The sequence below is a fragment of the Chamaea fasciata genome, unplaced genomic scaffold (genome assembly GCF_029207755.1).
Source record: "Chamaea fasciata isolate MVZ Bird 193981 ecotype frontalis unplaced genomic scaffold, bChaFas1.0.hap1 SCAF_27, whole genome shotgun sequence".
Taxonomy (NCBI): Eukaryota; Metazoa; Chordata; class Aves; order Passeriformes; family Sylviidae; genus Chamaea; species Chamaea fasciata.
Window position 1 is genome coordinate 992,605 of NW_027094112.1, and position 22,123 is coordinate 1,014,727.

The 22,123-nt window shown below is 58.0% G+C and overlaps 2 protein-coding genes across 4 annotated transcripts in view; both read right to left on the reverse strand.

Moving 5' to 3' along the window:
* Positions 1-211: 211 nt before the first annotated feature.
* On the reverse strand, positions 212-8,012 carry ITGA2B (integrin subunit alpha 2b). 2 transcript variants are annotated; one of them, XM_066205236.1, is made up of 30 exons: positions 7,844-8,012; positions 7,640-7,770; positions 7,460-7,557; positions 7,214-7,379; positions 7,094-7,143; positions 6,762-6,807; positions 6,445-6,570; positions 6,314-6,361; positions 6,023-6,066; positions 5,865-5,924; positions 5,654-5,706; positions 5,301-5,509; positions 5,012-5,194; positions 4,879-4,924; positions 4,697-4,801; positions 4,514-4,569; positions 4,281-4,432; positions 3,938-4,051; positions 3,203-3,273; positions 2,984-3,131; positions 2,478-2,570; positions 2,315-2,394; positions 2,118-2,198; positions 1,946-2,048; positions 1,695-1,847; positions 1,502-1,612; positions 1,218-1,331; positions 904-1,011; positions 705-827; positions 212-421 (listed from the first exon to the last, which is right to left on the reverse strand). In XM_066205236.1, the coding sequence occupies exons 1-30, from the start codon at positions 7,987-7,989 to the stop codon at positions 332-334; spliced, it is 3,108 nt and encodes a 1,035-aa protein (XP_066061333.1). In that variant the 5' UTR covers positions 7,990-8,012; the 3' UTR covers positions 212-331. The 2 variants fall into 2 exon arrangements, with proteins under 2 accessions (XP_066061333.1, XP_066061334.1); XM_066205237.1 differs by lacking the exon at positions 705-827.
* Positions 8,013-9,399: 1,387 nt separating this feature from the next.
* Positions 9,400-22,123, reverse strand: part of GPATCH8 (G-patch domain containing 8) — a 55,924-nt gene continuing 43,200 nt past the window's right edge. For both annotated transcript variants that reach the window (XM_066205276.1, XM_066205278.1), the window contains 2 exons: positions 15,723-15,853; positions 9,400-15,348 (listed from right to left, as the gene is read on the reverse strand). In XM_066205276.1, coding sequence (XP_066061373.1) covers positions 11,532-15,348; positions 15,723-15,853 — 3,948 coding nt within the window. In that variant the 3' untranslated portion in view covers positions 9,400-11,531. The remainder of the gene's footprint in view (positions 15,349-15,722; positions 15,854-22,123) is intronic.

Here is a 22,123-nt window from a genome sequence, read left to right on the forward strand (position 1 = left end):
CCGGCCCCAGCACGGATCCCCCAGCACTGCACCAGCCCCCGGGACTGACCCCGGCATCAACCCCCCCGACTTCTCTCCCGGGGCACCCCACAAGGGCACACGGGGGTCCCCAAAAGCCTCCCTGCTCCCCTGCTGTGCCCTGTCCCCTGCCAGACCCCGCCGGTGCAGGTCCGGGGGGACACAACCACATCCCCATGGGCAGCACCCGAGGGCAGAGCAGGATTTATTGTCCGGGGGCAGCAGAGAGGGGCTGGGGTCCCACGGGCACTCGGGGGGGCTGGGGAAGGGGAGCGGGGTGGGGGTGGGGCACAGGGGCACCCCGGGGACACCGCTAGTCCTGGGCACTCCCCGGCTCCTGGGCCTGGCCGGGCTCCTGCGTGTCCCCCTCGGCAGGCGGCCGCGTCCTCTTGAAGAACCCCATCTGGAAGGGGACACGGTGACAGTGATCCCACATTATCAGCCCCCCAGAGATCCCTGTGGCACCACCGCAGGGGCCCCATGACACCACTCCTGAGGGGCGCCCTGGCACCAGCCTCTGGGGACCTGACCGTGTCACCCACCTGGACTGCATGGTGTCACCCGTGCTGCTGTCCCCCCGCCCCCAGCACTCTGTCCCATGTTTCACTGCCCCTCTGGTGCCGATGAGGCCCCACCACCATGGTGGGTGTCACCAGTGTCCCCAGTATCCCCCTGAGCCCACTCACCTTCCACATGAGGAGGATGAGGAGGGTGAGGAGCAGGAGCCCGGCCAGGACCCCCAGCACCACCCACCACACCGGCACAGCCCCCTCGCCCCCGGGGCTGGCGCGCACCACGAGGGTGTTCGTCTGCGGAAGGGACAGGTGGGTGACACCGCTGCCACCACGGCCTGTCCCTGTGTCCCCACATCCACGGCAGCCCTACCTCAGTCTTGCCAGTGGGCAGGACCCGGGGCACGACGCGGTAGGGCATGGACGAGGTGTTGAACCACGCTTGTGACTGGATAAGGAACTGCGTCGGGAGGTGCTCGCGCTAGGGACAGATGAGGGGACAATCGGGGGACACATGGGGGGACATGAGGACCTGACATCAGGGCTGCTGGCAGCTAACAGGGCACCCATGACCCCACACATGGTATCCCCAGGGTGATCTCTGGGGACCACCGTGCAGGAGGGGACATTGCAGGGGATGCCCTGGGGCCACAGTGCATCCCTTCTGTCCCCAGGAAGGGACAGTACCTGCTGCAGGGTGTCCATCCAGAGCAGGGCGTGGACGCTGACCAGTGCCCGCTGGTCCTTGCCCAGGCTAGGCACGTGGCAGGTGATGTCCACGCACGTGGCATTGTCACAGTCCTGAGGGACACGGTGGGTGTTGGGGGGCCCCCACGCCAGGGGACACTCGCAGCCCTGTGCCCACCATGGGCCGCAGGTCCGCAGGGTGACCCAGGGGATGCGGCCCCCACCCTGGCACCCCCAGCCCTGCATCCATCGTAGCCCGCAGGTCCCCAGAGTCACCCGCTCACCACACGGACGAGGTCCCCCAGCCCGGCTCCCGGGGTCGGCTCCGCCTCCCGGCGCTCCCGCTGGTGGCTGCGGTTCCCGGGCGCTGCGGCCGTCGGACGGGGGATCTCCCGCTGGAAGGGGACACAGCGGTGACACTCACCTCCCCGACGCGCCCCAGCGCCCGCCGGTGGGCAGCGGTCCCGCAGCCCCTACCTGGGCGGGGCTGAGGGCGGGCTGGTGGGAGCAGTTCATGCCCCCCTCGGTGCCCAGCTCCTGCACGTAGAGCAGGACGTGGTCGCCCAGCAGGTGGGGGACGGCGATGCTCAGGGTGACCCCGCTGACGGTGCCGGGACCTTTGTTGTGGAGCTGTGGGAGGACGGTGGGATCACGCCCAGCACAGGGGGTGACGCCAGGGAGGGGACAGAGGGGACATGCCCTGAGCACCCGCGGGTGCCGTGTCCTACCTCATAGACGTGCTCCACCTTGATGCCGTAGTCCTCGAGCCGCTGGCTGCCCTCCACCCAGTGCCAGCTCGTGGGCAGCACTGTGGTGGCAGGCAGGGAGTTGCTGGTGGGAGAGGGGGAGTCAGTATCCCCCTTTGTCCCCTCATTATCCCCACGTGCCCCGGACCCTCACCCTCGCAGATCCATCTCTGCCTCTGCCTCCACGGGCACTGTCACCGTCACCGACGCATTGCTGGGGCTGGGGCTGTTCTTGCTGTGGGGACACAGCGAGATGAGGGATGGACACTGAGTTTGGAGACATGCTGAGGACACTGAGCCCAAGGTGCCCACCAGCAGTGGGTGGGGGACAGGGGGACAGCAGGGTGTCACCTCCGCAGCTGGAGGTGGAAGGTGATGGCCTCCCCTATGTCCTCCAGCCCGGACACGCTCAGCTCTATGTCCACGGTGATCTGGAGGACAGCAGAGGAGAGGGGCAGGTGGGTGACCAGCCCCAGTGGGTGGCAGGCACAGCAGGGACCCCCTGTCCCCTTACCCGAGCCCCCGCTTTCATGGGGTTCCCCAGCTCGCAGAGCACCACGTGGGTCCCATTCTCCTTCTTGGGGTTGCAGCTGAGCTTCTCCTGTCCCTGTGGGAGGGGGACGTGGGATGGAGACACATCATGGACCCCCCCATGAACCAACCACGCTGGGAACCTGCATGAGCTGAGGGCAGGGCTTGTGTCCCACACCCCAGACACCCCTGAACACCCATCACCAGTGGGGACCCTGTGGAGAGTGACAACCACCAAGGGCAGGACATGAACCCCCCAACCCAGGATCCCTGGGCACCCATCCCCACCAGACAGCCCCCTGGAGGATGATGGAGATGAAGGACACAGCGTGAGGCCTCCGGCCACCAAGGACATGGTTTGAGTCCCCACCCTGGCCATCTCCTGGCACCCATCAGCACTGGGCACCCCCAAAGAGGGTGACAGCCACCAAGGGCAGGACATGAGCCCCCCACCCCTGTCACTCCTGTGACTCCGCACTCGATACCCACCGGGATGGTGCTGCGGGCAGCCTGGTAGTGGGTGCCGGGGGGCAGCTGCACCCTCAGCTCGGCCTCGAAGGCGCCTTCGCCCGCGTTGGTGGCGTCGGCACGCAGGGACAGCGCAGCCTCCGCGCCGATCAGCAGGCGTTGGCTGCGCCTGGGGACATGGGGACAGGGCTCAGCACCCCGCAGGGACACCAAGCAGCCCCTAACCCCCCCGGTGCTCACGTGTCGGCGGCCAGGTGGAGGTCGGGGACACAGAGGTTGTCGTCGCCACAGTCCTCCAGGATGATGTGGGTCTGGGAGGGGGACAGGGAGGGGACAGGGGGACCCCCCCCCATCCAGGGTGAGGTGTGGGAGGGGAAGTCATTGGGGACAGCAGGGGGCACGGGGGAGGAATTGGGCTGGTGGAGAGGCCAGATGGGACATCCCAGAGGGAAGATTTGGGACAGGGCAGAGTAGAGAGGAGACATTCCAGGGAGAGACCGCAGGTGGAGGGCAGGGAGGTGACATCTCTGAGAGGGAAGAATGGGGACAGCAGAGGGACATCCTGGGGAGGGATTTGGGATGGTCGAAGGAACAGAGGGGGCATTCTCAGGGCTGGGGACAGTGCTGGGTACAGAGGGCACATCCAGGGGAGGGATTGGGGACAGCAGGGTGAGCAGAGGGCAGAACAGGACGGACATGCCAGGAAGTGCCAGGGACAGCGTGGGGACATATACCAGGGGGAAGGAGGGACGGGGGGGGGGGGGTAGAAGCCACATCCCAGTGGAAACTGGGGACGGGGGGGGGGGGGGGGGGGGGCAGAAGCAATGTCCCAGGGGGATATTGAGGACACTGGCACAGACTGGGGACCCCGGAGCTGGACACACCCAATCTGGGGGTACCCACATGTGCCCTGGCCCAGCTTCAGGGATGAGCCCACCCCGTGTCACCATGGTGACACAGCCACGTCCCCCCTACCTGTGCCTGCACCAGGGTGTCTCCGTAGAGCACCAGCCCCGGGGCCTCTCTGGGCAGCGTCAGGGCCACGCTCAGAGCCACCGGGCTCAGCTTGTCCTTGAACTCGGCCTCGTCCTGGGGACACCCACGGGCAGAGCACTCTGGAGGGCATCCCGTGCCCACTCCACCCCAGGGCCCCACCCACCACTGCCCCCATCCCTGTTACCCACCCTCCTGGGAGAGGGAGACACTGTTATCCCCATCCCCTGTCCCCATCCTGGCTGGAGATGCCACATCCCCATTCCTGTCCCCCACCCTCCATGGATTGTTCCCTCCCTCTGCGGCGCTGTTCCCGTGCCCGTACCCGCAGGTAGGCGGTGAGGTTGCTGCACACAGGGGGTGTCCCCGGTGCCACCACCAGCTGCTCCTGCCAGGATGATTGGTGTCCTTGCAGCAGCAGGACCCTCCGCGACGGCCGGGGCTTCAGCCGGTCCAATTGCAGCTCAGCCTCCAGCTCTGGTGGGGAACAGGAGGGTGGCGCTGGTGACAGCCGCGGTGACACCCCAGCGGTGCCCCCAGGGTGACCCTGGCACTCACGGATGCTCTGAGGGATGTGCTGGCCCGTCACGCTGACACAAAACACCACGTGGAAGCTGAAGGGGGACAACACCAACAGGTGCTCAGGGACCTGTCCTGTGCCCACGGTGGTGCCCCATGGCCCCCACAGTGATGTCCCCATAGTGTCCCCACAGCAGTGTCCCCACGGTAGTGTCCCCTCACCAGCTGACGCGGACTCTGGAGTCGGGCAGGACGCAGTCCAGGGTCGCAGGGTTCAGCCCGTCGGGGACACTCAGCTGGGTCTGGACCATCACCACGGGTAGTCCCCTGGGGCACGGGGACATTGCTGAGGTGCCAGGGGATCCGACAGGGAGCCCCGGGCCTCCGCGGGGACGGGCACTCACTGGTACACGGCCACCTTGGCCGCCCCGTAAGCCCCCACGAGCAGATCTGCGGGGACAAGCAGAGGGTCGGCGCGGGGGTGGTGACACAGGGGTGGCAGGGCGGTGGCAGGGCGGTGTCGTGCCGGGGCTGTACCCGCGTAGCCGTTGCCGTCCAGGTCGGTGGCGCCGCGCAGCGCGAAGCCGAAGGCGGCGGGGCCGGGGAAGGGGCTGCTGAGGCGCTGGATGGGCACCGGCACCAGCCCCTCGCTCTGCCCGCGGAAGATGAAGACCTGCCCGCTGCCACTGTCACCCCCCTGCGGGGCGCCCACGGCCACGTCTGCGGACAGAAGGGACGTGAGCAGCCACCCGCGCTCTTCTGCCTCAGTTTCCCCCAGGCGCGGCACCGGGGAAGCACCTTCCTCCCCACCCCGCCGCGCTGTTACCGCCGAAGCCGTCCTTGTCCAGGTCCCCGAGGCTGGCGATGGCGGCGGCGAAGCGGCCGTAGGGGTGGGTGCCCGTCAGGGTCTGGGGGGGCCCGGCGAGGCGCCGCTGTCCCCGCCCCAGGTAGAGGTAGAGGCGCCCCAGTTCGCTGCGCTGCCCGTCGGAGCGCCGGGCCATGTACAGGGGGGCACCCACCAGCAGGTCGTCCCGCCTGTGCCCAGTGCGGGGTCAGGGTCAGGGTCCGCAAGTTTTGGGGCTGGGGGCACCCAGCGGTGTGCCAGGCACGGGGCAGCACCCCTGGGTGTCCTCATGGAGGGGAGCGGGGGGGGGGGGGGGAGACTGTCCCTGCTCTCACCCGTCCCCATCGACATCGGCCACTGCCACCGTGTGCCCGAAGTATGAAGCCACCTGGAAAGGGCCGGGTAGAGGGTGGGTGGCACCGGGGGGTGCCAGGGGCGCAGTGTCCGGGCAGGCTGGGGGAGCAGGGGGTGCTGGGGTGCTATGGGATGGGGGCAGGAGTGCTGTGGAGCACCGGGGGGGCTGGGGGTGGCACAGGGCACGGGTACCTGCTCACTGGCGATGCCCCGCAGCCAGCGCAGGGTGTCCCCCGCAGTGAAGATCTCCACCTGCCCAGGGCAGTGTCAGACGCCAGGCCCAGCCCGGGGTGGTGTCCCCTGGTGTCCCCTCGGCCAGGCGCTGGCACCGGGCGCTCGGCAGCACTCACCTCACCCCTCGTGTTGCTCTTGTTGGGGACTCCCACCACGTACTCTGTGAGGGATGAGAGCCCTGAGTGCCGCCACTGGGACATTGAGGGGGGCACGGGGATACCCTCGGCACTGGAGTGGGCACAGGGACACCCCTGGTGCGACATGGGGGCATGAGGGCACAGAGATGGACAGACCCCCTGGCCTGGCACAACCTGTCCATTGCCCCCGGGAAGGGACGCAAGATCACCCTGGTGCCCCGGGGTGCCCCAGACCCATCAACCCCTGTTCCCTGCACCCCCCCGCCCTACCTTTGGTTTTGGGATTGCCATCAAACTCGCCCACAGCCACCGAGTACCCTGCAGGGAGATGGGCACTGGTGACCCCGGGGTATCCCACCAGGAGCTGGCAGCGGGGCAGGGTGCCCGTGCCCGCTGCTCACCTCGGTACCCGTCCTCGTAATCTCCAAACATCGGCTCCGTGGGGCGCCCGGGGCTCCCCAGCCACAGCAGCGACGTGCCGAGGAAGCGCGTGAGGATCTTGTCCAGCTCCACCGAGTACACGAGGCCTGGGCGACACCGCGGCGGGGAACACCAGCGCTGATGTGGCACACGCTGCCACGCGCCGTGGGCTGCCAGTGCCACTGGGGTGGCACTTATGGGGTACCCCATCCGGGGCGCCCTCCTCCCGCCGTGCCCACCCAAAGGGAGCCCCCCGGGAGCACCAGCCGGGGTGGCAAGGCCGGCAGGAAGGACTCACCCGTGAAGTAGTACCCGCCGGGGGCACCCAGCACCAGCGTCCCGTCCTGCGGGAGGAGCTGGCTCAGCAAAGCGTCCTCACCCAAGTATTCCCCACCCCAGCGTTTCCCATCCTGGCACTCCCACCCCAGCATCCCCCCCACTCCTAGGACCACCCCTCCCGGAATTCCCACTCCAGCATCCCACCTCAGCATCCCTACCCCAACATCCCCCGCCGGGACACCCAGGTACCGTCCTGGCCACACCCTCTGCATCTCTATCAGCATCCCAAGGCCGCCCAAGGTGATCCCCCCCGAGGTGCCCGAGCCCCCGAGTCCCCCAAGTCGCTCTCACCGGGGTGACAGCGGCGCTGAAGCCGATCTCGCAGTAGCGCTTGTCGTGCACTGAGGGCACAGGGCAGCGTCAGACGGACGCGGGGTCGGGGGCACCCCCCGGTCCCCGGTCCCCCCTCACCGTAGTTGGCCTGGCGGTGGCTGCTGGCCATGGTCTGGTCGCGGCAGGGCGAGTACCACACGGCGCGCCGCTGGCCCGGGCTCCGCACGAAGCAGGTGCCCGTCGGGGTGCGGAACGCCTCGTGCTGCCCCTCCATCGCGTTCCAGTGCTGCAGCGGGGCACAGACCTGGGCACGGCGATGGGACAGGCTGGGTGCCCACCCCGCCGCCACCCAAGGCTGCCCACATCCCCCCCGGATGCACCCACCACCAGTTTGCCGTCCCAGCTGGTGACGGACGCTCCCAGCCACTGGTGCGATTTGTAGGTGTGGAACTCCAAGGTGCCCTGGATCTCGCTCTCGTCTCCTGGGGGAGCGGGAGGGGGAATGTGCGGAGCTGGCACCCCCCCCCCCCCGCGCCCACCCCCCGCCCCACGGCGCCCACGCACCCGCAGTGTCGATGGGGAGGGGGTGGCAGGGGGTCTTGTCGGGGGGCCACGAGCAGAGGAAGACGGCGCCGGGCTGAGCCACGCCGGGCTGGGAGGTGTTGGCACGGGGGGCCCCCACCGCCACGCTGGGCCTGGGGGGACAGAGCGGGTGTCAGGGTCGGCGGCGTGTGCCCTGCCCGACCCCGACACCCCGGTTCTCCCTACCTTCCCTCGCTCATGTGGAAATCCAGGGCAAAACCGAAATAGCTGCCGGGGGGTCCCTCGTAGATGGTGGGGGGGTCCTGGAGAAGCCCCAGCATGGGGCGCAGGGGCAGCACCCCGAGGAGCAGCAGCACCCGCAGCAGCCCCATCGTCACCCAAAATGTGGCCACAGCGCCCGTCCCGGGGCGTCCCCGGCTTATCTCGGGGGACGCAGCTGGGGACGGGGCCAACAGGAATAGGGAACACAGGAAGGGCCCCCCCGGAGCCACATCCGCTCCTGCAGGAAGCCAGAGAGGTGTGGGGGAGACGGATGCGGCTGAAGCAGGGCGGGGGACAGGAGGTGCAGTGCCACCGGGAGACACGGTGACACGGTGGGGGGACACGGCCACAACAGCCTGAGCCTATCGCCCGCCGGGGCCGCACCCAGCCCGCCGCGAGGTGCCAGTCTCGGGGTGGCTATTTCGGGATCTCCATCTCGGGGTGGCTATTTCGGGGTGCAGGCAGTCCCTACCAGCGGAACTGTAGCAGGGCACAGGGCCCGTCCATCGCCGCCGATATCCCCGCCGCAGCCGGATGGAGCTGACAGCACCGAGCCCGCCCGCTCGGTGCGGGGACGAGGACACCCCAAAACCCTGCCAGGGGAGAGGCAGCACCAGCGCCGTGCAGGGCAATGGCTGTGGCAAGGGAGCGGGGACAGGGTGAGGGCGGCCCACAGCCAAGTGAGCAAGGCGTGTCCTCGTCCCTGTCCCCGAGGAAGAGCCGGTGCCCGCAGCCGGGCCCGTGGCAGCCGCGGGGGCCCAGCCCTGCCCGGACAGCGGCGTCAGCCCCTGAACCCACCTGCAGAATTAATTTAAACTCAGTTAAGGACTCTCCGGCTGCCCGAGATCTCCGCGGGCTCCTCGTGCCAAACCAGCGCCGGTGGCCGGGAGAAGCCCCGGAGCACGTCCCTGGGAGCCAGCCCGTGTGAAACGGGGCTTCTCTCCATCTCTGAAGCTGCATGTGGGAAGCAAGACGGGGGAGCCGGGGGGGGCACAGGGGGTCCCCACAGAGGCAAACGGCACCTTGGCCCCTGACGGGGAACACAGTCCCCCGGAGCGGGGTCTGCTCCAGCCCTTCGGAGCAGCTGCAGTTGGAAGAGAGCGAGATTTGACCAAGGCCGTGGCAGAGCTCCGAAGGGTGGGAAGGGTGTAGCTGAGCCCGGATCAGCTCCGCGTCCCGGGAGAGGAGGACATCGGACTCAGGCGCAGCTGCTCCTCCTCGGGAGGTCTCGTCCCCGGCTGGCAGCAGCATCTGAACCCAGCTGGAGCCCACACCAGACCCCTCCGGGCAATTAGAATTCTTTCTTCTGTCCAATTACTTAATATCCTGTTTCTTTCAGCACTTGTGCACCATCCCTCATCAGCCACCTCCTCCCAGGGCCACCGCCAGGGAAGGGCAGGTGGCAGCTTGGACCCCGACCCTGCTGGCATGCAGGGGGGTGGATTTTTTTCCTTTAATCAAACCAGGGCTTTGGTTAGGAGAGGCTGGTGCTCTATGCAGCAGCTCCCCACCACCACACATCATCACATCTTTTTTTTTCCACAAATCATTGGTTTATTAGAAAGGTTTCTTTCCCTCATTTTACAGCATATATATATATTTATATATATATCTTATGTGACAAAGTTAAATACAGTCTGTTTATGCTCGTTAAGTAATGACAGGTTAATTATTTTAGCGCTACCCTTAAGTCCAAAAACAATCCCTGCCCACAGCGTGATGGGGCCGGGGCACAGATGGGCCCTACAAAGCTCAGCTCTGACAGTAACACTGAATTGTTCGGTATTTACAGGAAATTTGAGTCCCTTTTTTGTGACTGCTGTCACTCTGACCTGTTCCAATTTCTCCTTTACACGGTGAGGGAGCTCAGGGGGTTTTGATCCTTCGACTGTGCCTGGTCTCGTGCTGCACTCCAGGAGGGGACAGGGAAGAGGATGAGGACGGGGACAGGGAACGGGACGGGGATGTCACCACATGCCCACACTGCTCTGAAATCCCTCCCTCCAGCGGTGGTGGCCCAAGGACTGACACCTGCAATGCCCTGTGAGTGGGACAGCAGCAGCTCATCCCCTGCACTGGGGTGGGGAAGCTCCCACGGGCAGTGTCACCTGAGCCAGGTGATGCAGGGAGAACTGGGAAATCCCTTAGGGACCAAGTTGAGGTAACCTTGTGTGTGGGATGGGAACAGTCCCAAGGCTCCTCCTGCAGCAGCAGGGTCCACACGTTACTGCTTCCGAAGGGAGGAGGGGGGAAGGAAAGGAAAGGGAAAAAAAAGGGCTCTCCATACTCTGGGAGCACCCTGAATTCCTGCTGCTCCCCAGGCTACTCCAGTGCCCATTCCTATGGCAGGGATGAACGCAGCATTACCTGCCAGAGCCACTGCTACCCCCACATCCCTCACCTTGCCCAAGTCTCACCTGTTGATTTTTTTTTACTTCTGCAAAATTCTAAATCAAGATTTTTTTTGTTTTTACATTTTATAGTACATAAAAACTTCAAAAATACATGAGCTTGATAAAATATACATGCTTAGCTGTTCTGCATCTAGCTGAAACTATAAATTGAACCTTTACAAGTGTCTTGGGTCACCTACAGCAAACATATTTACACAGAAGCCACCAGAACAAGTACCACTAAGAACTGGCTGTAAAAAATATTATTGCGATATACTACAAATGTAACCTTTGATAGGAGCTACAAAAAGCAGCATCTTTGTTTACAGAGTTCAGTGCAATTCTTTACATTAAAAAAAAAATTTCCTATAAATTAATAAGGAAACCATCAGTGTTACAGAGGAAAGAACACGCTTTACATCCTGGCCGCGCTCCCCCATCCTCTGTATTGCTTCATTTCCTAACAGGATTTTCATTCTCTCTTCCATCGCAGTGCCTCTTTCCCAACACCACAGAAGATGGAACTGAGTGATTTTTTTCCCCCTATCAGGAGAAGAGTGGTCAAAGCCCAGGCTGGAATCCCAACCCCTGACCCGAGAACCTCTCTCCAGTCTGGGATACCCAGGCATGGTCCCGGTGCAGGAGAACACAGAAGCAGGATGGAGAAGGACAGGAGCTCTGGGCACACACGCAGAGCTCCTCCTCCTCTTTACAGTAAGATTTCACTTCCACGTTTGCTGCTCACACGAAGAAAAACCCACGTGTGCAGTGACAGAGGCCAAGGAACCTCCTGCAAACGCCTGAGAACTGAGGCCTCCAGTGCCCCTGCAGCCGACAGCTCCCGCTGTTCCATCGCCAATTACAAGCCGGATTCAATCATGCTATTTTAATTAGATGACCTCATTAAAAGGATTTTTAGAGATCCTATTAGTGTGTATGAAACCTCATTTATCACATACAAGGTGGCAGAAGGAAGATGACCAAGTGTGAGAATCCAGGGGGGAAAAAAAAGCCTTTCCAAGTGTCTCGCTGTTCTAAAGGTGAAATGGTTCTTCCGGAGCGGTGCTGCTGCGTGCACGGGAGTCGGAGCGAGACATCCCCGGGATACAGCCAACAGCCCAGCCCTCGAGCCTCCGGCTTCTTTGGCTGCTCAAGAGTGAAAGGAAATGCTCAGGCCTCACCTGCCCGCTGGCTCGACTCCAACCCCTTCCCGAAACACCAAATATTCTCTTTCCTCCGAGGTTCCTTCATTTTGTCCTTCATGTGCCGTGGCTGGGTGGATGCTGCAAGTCCTGTCCTGAGAAAATGGGGTGCAGCAGGGGGTGGAGGTGCAGGGCCGTGGCGGCGGCAGCGGCTGCGGGCCTCGGAGCCAGGAGGGTCGGGTAGAGAGCGTGAGGGACAGGGTGGAAGGTGAAGGGGCCCGGGTGGATGGCGGACGCCGGAATGATGTGGATGGGGTGGCTGGCCAGGAACGTGGCGGGGTGCCCCGGAATAATGGAGTGGGTCAGGTGGGACAAGGAAATGGGTGTCAGGTGTGGCTGGGGGATGTGGTGGACCTGAGCGAGGGGCTGCGGGTGCGGGTGGGGGTGGATGCCAATGGCGGCGGCGGCGGCAGCGGCGTGGTGCTGCAGGATGGCGTGCTGCACCGTCGTGATGGACGTGGCCGACGCTGCTGCCGGCTGCTGGATGTGGATGGGCTGGAGCGCGGGCGCGGCCGGCGCCAGGGTGGCCGAGGCGGGGAAGGCCTTGACTTGCTTGGCCAGCAGCTGCTGCTGGATGTGCTGCTGGGCGGCCTGCTGCAGCTTGCTGTACTTCTCCATCTCCTCGGGGGTGAAGGTGATGGGCTGGCTCTCCAGCGGGGCTAGAGAGGAATCTTCTCCCCCCTCCCGATCCCCTTCTATGCTCGGCTCCCCGCTCTGAGGCACATAGCCAGGAAAGTGCTCAACATCTGGAACTAAGGGCATCATACTGGTTTCCACTGGGACCGGCTGGCTGCCCCCATCCATAGGCTCCAGCCCATCACCATCGCTTGGATCTGAGAGGAAGTTGTGTGGCATGACCAGATCTCTGGAGCCAAAGCACTCAGGGAGCGCCGGCGCGTCCAGGGGAAGGGACTGCATCTCCACGGAGGTTTCATCACGTTTCTGCTCATCCAGAGGTTTGTCCTGAATTACCATCACCACATCTTCCAGGAGAGACTGGCCGGCCAGCTGACCCTCCTCCATGCCTTGGGAACCATCCTCAGCATCCGACAGCTCCTGCTCCTCGCCCCTCTCCAAGCCAGACTCCTCGTATCTTTTGGAGTTTGGTTTCCGAATGGTTGGCAACTTCCCAATTAAGGGCAGAACCGGTTTGTTGCCTAAGGAAGGAGGCAGTTTGGGGCCAAAGTAGCCCTGGGGAGGATCTTTGAGCTTTATGCCCACCTTGTTTGCCCCTGACAGCATCTCATCAGTGACACAGGGCTTCTTCTCAACCTTCCTGGACTGCACCTTTTCCAGGAGCAGCTTTGCAGTAACAGAGTTCCTCTCCTCAGGACTGCAGTCCCCTTCCGAGGCCCGTCCCGTGCCAGAGCTGCTGCTGTTCTGGGACAGAGATCCAGATCCTTTCAGATCCTCTCCTTTGCCATCCTCCTTCTTCAGCAGCGACCCCTCACCTCGGCCTGTCCGGAAATAGTGAGGAGATTGGGAGCGATAGATCTTGGACCTGATGAAGTCCCTTCTGCCAGACCTTCGCTCCTCGGGGCTCTCGTGGCCCCGTGAGCCCTTCCGTGACAGGGACCTCTGCGAGTGGCTGCGGGTGCTGCGGCTGCGGTCCCGGCTATAGCTGCGGCTGCGCTTCCAGCTGCGGCCCGTCACGCTGCGGCTCCTCCTCTTGCTCCGACTGCGGCTGCAGCTGCTGCTGCGGCTCCTGCCCCGGCTCCTGGATCTTGACCTGCCTCGAGGGTGGGTTCGGCTCCTGCTGCGACTCCTGGATCTGCTCCTGCTCGAGCTGTAGTCATCTTCCGACGAGGAGTATTTGCGCCGCTTCGAGCGGTGGTTTGAGCTGTTGTAGTCGGAGTCGTCCTCCGAGTCCTGGGAGCGCTTGGAGTGGCAGCGGGAGCGGTCGCTGTAGTCGCTGTAGCTGTCATCCGAGTAGCTCCTGTGGCGGCTGTAGCGGCTGTGCTCCGAGGACGCGTCCGAGCTGGTGGAGTAGGACCTGTGTGAGGAGTGCCTGCGGCCCGAGCGGGAGCGGCTGCGGGAGTGCTCGCTGCCCGAGTCGTAGTCGTCGCTGTACTGCGACGGGGACTTCTGGCGGCAGTGCTTGCCGGGGGAGCCCTCGTCGCTGTCGTAGTCGCCGCTGCTCTGCCGGCTCCGGCGGCTGCTCCGGGCCTGGGACAGCCCCGGGCAGCGCCTCCTCACACCAGGCACCTGTTGCAGCTCAGCCTTGTGTCTTTTGCTGCCGTGCTCCTGGCAGGAGTTACCCCCGTCCTCTTTTTTACCGCTGCTGCCCTCCTCAGCAGACAGGGATTTCCTCTGGGACTCTTGGGAGCATCTCTTTTTCTTCTGGAAATGGCTGCAGTCTTCAGACAGTTCAGGTTTCAGTGCCCGGTCTGACTCTGTCGAAAGGGAGGATTTACCTTTTTTGTGTCTGTGCCTTTTCCGTTTCTTGGGTTTCTCTTCCCCCAGCTCAGCTTTCCGGGCCTTCTCCTCAGTTTCCTCCTTGTGTTTGCGTTTGTGTCTGCTGGACTTTTTGTGCTTCTTTTTCTTTTTGTGTTTATGGGACCTTCCAGATTTACTCTTACCCGTTACACTCTTACTGCTGTCCTCCCCCTCTCCCTTACCGACGTTTCCCAGACCAGACTCCTGCTTGCTCTGCGATTTGTTTTCTATTCTTTGAGTAGAACTGTTCCCTACACTTTCAGCCTCCTTGGCTTTGCTCACCTCACCAGGTTCTGTGCTCTGAGTGTTGTCTTTACAAAGCCCCCCTGCATCCTTGGACTTCTCTGCCCCTTTCCCTTTTGCATCCTTGTTACGGGAGAGCTTGAAGTCAAAGTACAGGGGGTTGCAGCTGTAGGACACAGAGGGCTCAGCTTTGGTGAAGATGAGCAGCTCTGAAGGCCACTGCAGTGTAGTGCTCTCGTCCTTACTCAGAACAGGGAAAAAAGGTCCCGTGGGGTGCTTTGGTCCCTCAGAGCCATCTCTGCAGCCCGAGGCAGGAGGAGGAGCAGTGTCTGGCGCGGGGGGATTGCTCTCTGGAAGGTGCTTGCTCTCCTGTGTATTTTCATTCTCTGGGATGTCTTTTCGTTCTGTTTTGCCCTGCTGAGCTGCACTTTCAGTAGTACTCTGCTCCTTCTGCTGTCCTGTGCTCTCAGCAGCCTTTTCTGTGTGCTTGCTGGGTTTGGGTTTGGGGGAGCTCCCCTTTTTCACTTCGTGCGCGTTTTTTTTGTTCACATTTTCCGCTTCCGTTTGATCAGTAGCCTTCATGAAAAGCAGGAATTGAAAGTTGGGCTTTACTTTACAGTGGGCTGGGGGGATGTAGTGGTAATATTCTGGTTCAACAGCCGTTGGTCCATCTTCTCGTCTCATCTTCTTCAGTTTGGATAAGGTGCTGGCCAGAGCCCCGCTGTCCTTGTCGTGCTGGTCATCGTCCTCCGCCTTGCCATCAGAATTATTGGTGCCTTCACCCTCCCCAGACTTCTGCAGGCTGCCAGCCTCTGAGGACCCCTTCTCATCACCTTTTGCCCCATCTGCAGAATTGGACTCGTCCACGTGGTCCTTGAAAACAGAAGCGATGGTCTCCAGTTTCACTGGGGTCTTCTTGGCGAAGGAAAAGGACACCCCGATCTTCTGCAGAGGAGTTCCCAGAGAGCTCTTAATGCCAAAGCTGATGGCCTGTGCCCCCTGGGCAGGCGTCTGGCCTGGCATCACAGTGCCTTGTCCAGTGTTCAGGAAGCCTCTGTCCGTGGTCACCTCTGTGGCCTGGCCAGAGCTCGTCTGGATGAAGGAGCCACTGTTGGCTGTGGAATCATCATCATCTCCACCTTCCTCATCCACAGCCACCGTGGTGGTCCTGAACATGGGTCCACTTCCAGGAGCACTGGAACAGGGGAGAGAGAAAACACAGCTGATTGGTGTCCCTGTCCCTCTGCAGGAGGATCCATCCCTCAGCAGAGACAATCTTAACACAGTTCAAGTGCTCTTACACATGCATTAAAATATCATTACACAGCCACTCAAACTTTTTAATAATACTCAATTACTGAAGAAAACACCTATTACTGGATAAAGCAATTTGGGGATCCTCTGTATGACCAGTTCAGTGGACTCTTTCCAAAACCACAGCATGAGCCCCAAACACAGTGTGAAGCTTTGCCCTCAAAGCCTGTGCAGCATCCTAGAGCAGGAATGCCAGCCCAGCCCAGGACTGCAGCCCCCCAGGCTCCAGGGCTGCTGGGGACCACCCGGACTCACCACTCAGGCTGCCTCCTCTGCTCAGCCAGCTCGTGCAGGCGCCGCAGGGCTTTCTCCTGCTTCCTCTCATCTTTCCGGGATCTCGACGAGACATTGCGAGCAAATTCCCTTTGCTTGAGATCTTTCAACCTCTGAGGCAAAAGAAAGCAGGGACGAATCAGATCAGAGGTGTTTGTGGTTTATCCAAGAGCAGCTCTTTGCTGTAGCACTGGAAATTGCGGTGTCAAGCCCCTCCCCAGGGATACTCATTGAGCGAGGATGGAGCAACAGCATCTTAGCTCAACAAACCCCACGGAGCACACCGCCATCCTCCCAGCAGCTGAAGGGAAAGACAACTGGTGGTCACTTTTGGCTATGACTTCAAGTTCTGTGTATACCCCCTTCCAATCAACCCTACTGGTTTTCTTTAGCATGGACAACAAAGCTGATTTCGAAGCAACAAGCAAATTCTGGAAGGAAAAGGGGAAAAGAAGAAGGACTGTTTACTTTGCTGCTCTTGCAGGGTGCAGATGTACTTGACAAACAGTGCATGACACGAGTCAAGAGCATGGGCCAAAGGAGAGGAAGGATTAGCTGGTGCCAGAGTTACCCAGGAATGACATCTGACAAAAGCAATGTACCATTACATTGGAGAAGGAGCCAAAAATCCCATGCAAATGATTTTGTAAGCAAATCCAGAATACAACATACACCACGACCAGTTACTTGTTTTCCTGACAGTAGTTCTGAGAGGGTCAAGAAACAAACTGCTCTAAAGGCAGGAGGGTCTCTTAGGGCTGAATACTTTGGGGGGCAGAAGCACCAAGTCCCCCAGAAATCTTACCACAAGAGAGCAAACCCAATCCCAAGGAATTTCAAACATCCTAATATCACAGAGGAAGTCTAGGTAGCCAATTCTAATAGAAAATAAACATCCAAGACTTCAGAACATTTTGGAAAGTCCTTGTCTCAGAGCACTAGAAGAGGCTGCTGCTTTTCCTTGTAACGCATAAATATATATGTTGTGGATATTCACATTTTTTTAGTGTGCTCTACATAAGCTTAAGTAACAGAAAGCAACAAAGACAGACCTCTACCATCCTAAAGAGACTCATTGTTCTTTTTTAGTGCACAATTCAAAACCCTTTCAAAGGGCCCAGTTCCAGAATGCATCCTGTACTCAGCTTTTGGAAGAAGTTTCATGTTTTTCAGGCATTTCATGCAGGGCCTGGGAGACTAACGGGACTCAGAGCAGGAGTCACTTTGGAACAATTCTTGTACAGGATGTACAAATCACTGGTGAATTCTAAATACTTCTGGCTGGCTGACTCTGCCTCTTTCCTGGAGCAGAGTCAGACTGCCACACACAGAAACAGTGGATCTGGAAACCAACCCAAAGCTCAAATTAGAGGAATTAAGCTGGCCCAATGTAAAGAGAACATTGCTTTGTGAAAAAGGGGGAGATTGGACAAGACAGAGGATTCTCTTACCTAATTGTATTTACTAAATGTGGTTGATTGTTACCAAAATCAGAGGGGAGGACACACAAAAAAGATACAACTACAGACACCAGTAGAAAGAAACTCACTCTTGTGATCTGGACTCCCAAATTAGAAGGGTTTGCTTTCAATACATCAGCTGAAAACGTCACATCACAAAGAAAAAAAGAAAGTAAAAATATAACAAGAGTGGAAGAGAGAAAAAAAAAAAACAAAACAAGCAAGCATTACTAGAGAGCTGTGGGGGAGTGTGCCAGCTATTCTAGAGAGCGGGAATGGAGCCAGTGGAGCCACGGGACCGAGCCGGGGTCTGGAGCAGGGGGACAGACACAGACACGCACGGACACAGCAATGATCCCACCTGGAACAGCAGAACTACTTTCACCAGGACAAGTAAAGGGCTCAAGTGTTTTGTGGTGTATGTTAAATGTTGAAGAGTAATTTTTTTTTCCAAGAAGAAGGAAAAAACCAAAAAGTAGATGGACTGAGCAATGCTATCAGCTTTTTCACGCTGATTTCGAAAGTGTGTCTGAAATGCTCTGGGAAGTTACAGCCACCAACAGCTGACAAAACTATTTAATGGGGGCTGATGCCAAGTCTCGAGATCACTCACCCATTTGGAAAAAAGTATGACCCAGCTATTTACACGAGACATGAACTGTGACCTTTTCCTCTCAAGAGGAAGGTGTGATGGTGCACTCAGAGCCCCCTGTGCCCCCAGGCATGGTCCCGATCATCCCCCAGGACACAAATTGCGCTCAGAGCTATTGGGAACGATGCAGCTGCCCCCAGACTCTCCTGCCTCCATTACATGGCAATTTGAATGCAGACAGAATTAAATGCCTACTATTAAATGCTGACCTTTGCGTGTCTCTGCTCCCCCAAACCTCCCACTCTCAACACTTAAAATTTAGAGGTGTGAAGCACATGAACTACCCCAAAGCACCTGTAACTCTGGAATATGCCCCACAATAACTCCCAGCCGCACCCAAACCTGGGCCCTTTAGGCTGACAAAACACCAGCCCTGGTGTCAAGAGTGCTGAGAAACTGGGGAAATTCTTCCCTAAAAACTTCCAGAATTGGGGAAGAGTTGGTCTGGTGTCCAAAGGACCAAGAGATCTCAAGACTGAGTTTCTTTTTGTCACACAGGAGTCAGGAGGAAAGAGTCTTTCTGGGGAAGTACAGGATAGAAAAGCTCACAAATGCACCACGCCAGCTCCTTGGAAATGTAAAATACAGAACAGAACACAGCTCAGCTTCTTAGACTGACCTAAACCAACACACCTATCATCAGAAATTACACCAGGTGTGCAAGAGACTGGGCTGGACCACATTATCTTCCCTAAATGCATCCTGGGGGAGGGAAAGGGGGGAAAACAGGAGCCCACACTGCTCATCTGTAAGAACAACCTGCTGCAGAAATGAAAAAGAGCCAGAACTTTTCAAAATAACCTGTAAGTCTCCCCTCACTCATTGTTTCAAATACGTCACTGAATCCAGTGATTGAGCCCCTCAAAGACTGGATAACCAGTTCACTACAGCCATGCCCATCCTGCTCCCCAGTCCTGACTGGGAAGGAGCAATCTAAAGCCTGAAGTACAATTTCACCAGGTGAAGGGAGCACATGGAGCACTGAAATACTGCTCACATGCTTCCAGGTCTCAGCCTGCCCTGGAAATCATTTGAACTAAACAGATATTTATAAGCTCATCTTACACTGAAGAAATTTCCATCTCATCCTGAGGAGAGTGTTTGTTATTCTAATCCCCCAAAAACCTCTATATGACTTTTTGGACCGCACCATATGTGTGGGTGTGAGGGAGGCCGGAAGAACATGGTACTGCCCCTTCTCCAGCACCACGGAGAAATTCCGACAAGGATTTAACAAAGCCACTCAACCATCCTCAGGGAGCTTCTCCCCTCCACAAGGAATCCTGGGAACTCGTACTTTTGGGGTGAATCCTCCCTTTTTAAGTCTACCTATTGTGTTTAGCAAGACAATGACTTTTTCAACAGCATTAGAGCCACCAAACCTGTATTAAATCAAACACATGTTTCATGCTATTACAGGATTTCAAAATTAAGGGGCATTTCGTTCTCCACTGGCAGCATGTTTTCTGAGGAAGCAGCAGTTTATCTAACCAGCAACATCCTTTCAAACTGCAGGATCATGGGGACCATAAACCCAAGGAATATTCTGCTGATTTATTACTTCAGCTGTCAGAAAGGCCACATTGCAGTGACCAGCAGTGACACAAATCACCAGCACTTACATAAAATTTCTCCAGATTTCCAAATGCTGTAGGCAGTAGTTCACTACCTCCAGCCTTCCTGGGGTTTATTAATAGCTGCCACCCCCCTCAGCTTTGGAACAAAGAATTGTATTTTAAGTTTCTAGCCTTGTTTCTAACGAAATTCCAAACTCGCCTCCACATTTCCACAGGAGTGCAAATCGAGCTCCTAAAGAGCAGGTTTGGTATCAAATCTGCAGCTGCCTCTGGACTGCAGCACAAAGAGGCCACAGTGCTGGATTATCTCCCAATCCCTGCGTGGCTCAGGAGGGGCCAAACTGGCAAACACCACTAGTACCTTCCAATTCTCACAAATCAGCTTAAAGCAGCTGCACTACAGCACTAATGAAAAGCTCCTGAGAGCCCATCCCAGGCACAGCAAAGTGGGGAAATCAGGGGGGTCAGCAGGAGTCAGGAATTGTTGCAACAGGAAAACCACTGGGTCATCACACGATGTCCCAAGTAGGAAGGAATCGCCAAGGATGATCCAGTCCAACCCCCCCAACAATCCCACTCTGTGCATCCCTGGGAGCATTGTCCAAGTGCTCCTGGAGCTCTGGCAGCCTCAGGGCCATGAAAAAAACTCAGCACACCCCAGATTTTGCTGATGGTACCAGGTAAGACTTCCCCAGTACCCAGTTGGGGTGCAGAGCTTTACAGGCTCAGGACCAGCAGCATATGGATTTTCTCTGTTTAAGGTGACAAAGCCACCCAGCATCACTGAACTGAGGCCCCCTGAGAGACATTCTTTGCCTAAAAGCACAGAGCAGAAAGAGCCCCTGTTATTCTCACAAGACAAAAGCACTGACACCACACCTGAAGACGTGAGACTTTCATGCCAAACCTCATATTGAGATGGGTCAGAGCAGATCCACCTCTGGGGCTTGAGGCAGCTCCCATGACATCAGAGCCCCCTCCTCTCTTGCCATTGTTCTCATGTCTCTCTGCCAACCGACATTAAATAAAATAATAATATTGTACTTTTCATTCTGTGCCAGCAGATTTCTGGCTTTCTGAACTTTTGATGTCTGCTCAATTCTTTGCCCCAAAAGCTTCTGGGAGTGAACAACACCATTAAACACAAGCTCAAAGAATGGCAACCTTGATCATTTTATTGAAGTGGGAACACAAGCCTGGCTTATCTTTGGTCATCAACATTCTTTGCACACTTATAAATGAAGTGAAAAGAACAGAGGGGAAATGGCCTGCAAATGCAGATTGATTTCATCTTAATTTCCTCCCTGGAAGGAATCAGTATTTTTCTTAGCTGGGTTAAGAAAAACATAGAATGGGTTGGGTTGGAAGGGACCTTAAAGCTCACCCAGTCCCACTCCCTGCCATGGGCAGGGACACCTTCCACTATCCCAGGGTGCTCCAAGCTCCAATGTCCAACCTGGCCTTGGACTCTTCCAGGGATCCAAGGGCAGCCACAGCTTCTCTGGGCAGCCTGTGCCAGGGCATTCCCATCCTCAATGGGGAGAATTTCCTCATTATCTCTAATCCAAACCTACTCCCTTTTCAGTTGAATCCACTGCCCTTTGTTTTATCACTCCATGCTCTTGTCCAAAGTCCCTCTCCAGTTCTCTTCTAGCCCCTTTATTGTTAACTGGTGGGTTTTCTGAGGGCAAAGCATTTCTGAAGCAGAAGAACCTCCCATGTAACACCAAGTACCTCAGAGATTCCCTCCTCAGTCTTCTTCATTCAAGCTGTGCTTGGGAGGTCCAAGGTTTTGGAAATCCCAATTTTCCCCAAAACACAAAGTTCAGAGTTTGCATTCAGAGTATTCCTTAACCCCAGCAGTGACTATATTGGTAATTTTATTGTGCTTGAACAGATCCCTCCCCCTCGGCATGAGAAGCAAGGATGCAGCTAATTAGGGCACAAAGAGAACTGCACATCTATACTTTCAGTTCTGGCTTCCACCCTCTTTCCCAAAGAACTTCTTCATGGAATACACTCCCTTTGCCTTTTACAAAGAGAATCTAGGCAGAATTAATCACCTACACCTTCAAAACACCACATACTTAGGGAAAAAAAACCAGCTACATAAAAGCCTGCATTTCAATGCTGGTTTGTGTTCTCCCAGGGAACCTGGCACAGGTTCACTCAGGAACACGTTTGTTTTTCACAGGGAATGCAGAAGGGGAATGTTTTGATTCTGTTGGGTCAGTGACTCAGTAAACAGCTCGAGCCCTCAGCAGGCACACAAGCAGAACAAGGTGGTGGTGGGAGATTCTCCAAGTTCTTGGATTGTTAAAAACCCCACACAGTAAAAGCTGACTGTAAATGCTACATAACTGACACACAAGGTAATTCCAACCATAACTCTTGCAGGCTGCTCCAGGTGCTGGGCCCTGCACATACAGGTTTATTTGATAGGAACACACAGACTGGGCACAACCCAGATAAGGGGCTTGCACTCATCTTCACACAAATCTAACATGAGGCCTTTATCTTAATGTCAAAACCCCAAATCAAATAAGGAGTCCCCACAGGTGTAATGCCCTAAGGACACATTCCCACTGGGTCCAGAGTGTTCTAGGACTGTGGGAGCTGCCAAGGATCAGGACATTGTGGATCTGCAGTAAAGCAGAACAAAAATCACAGAATTACAGACTGGTTTGGCTAAAA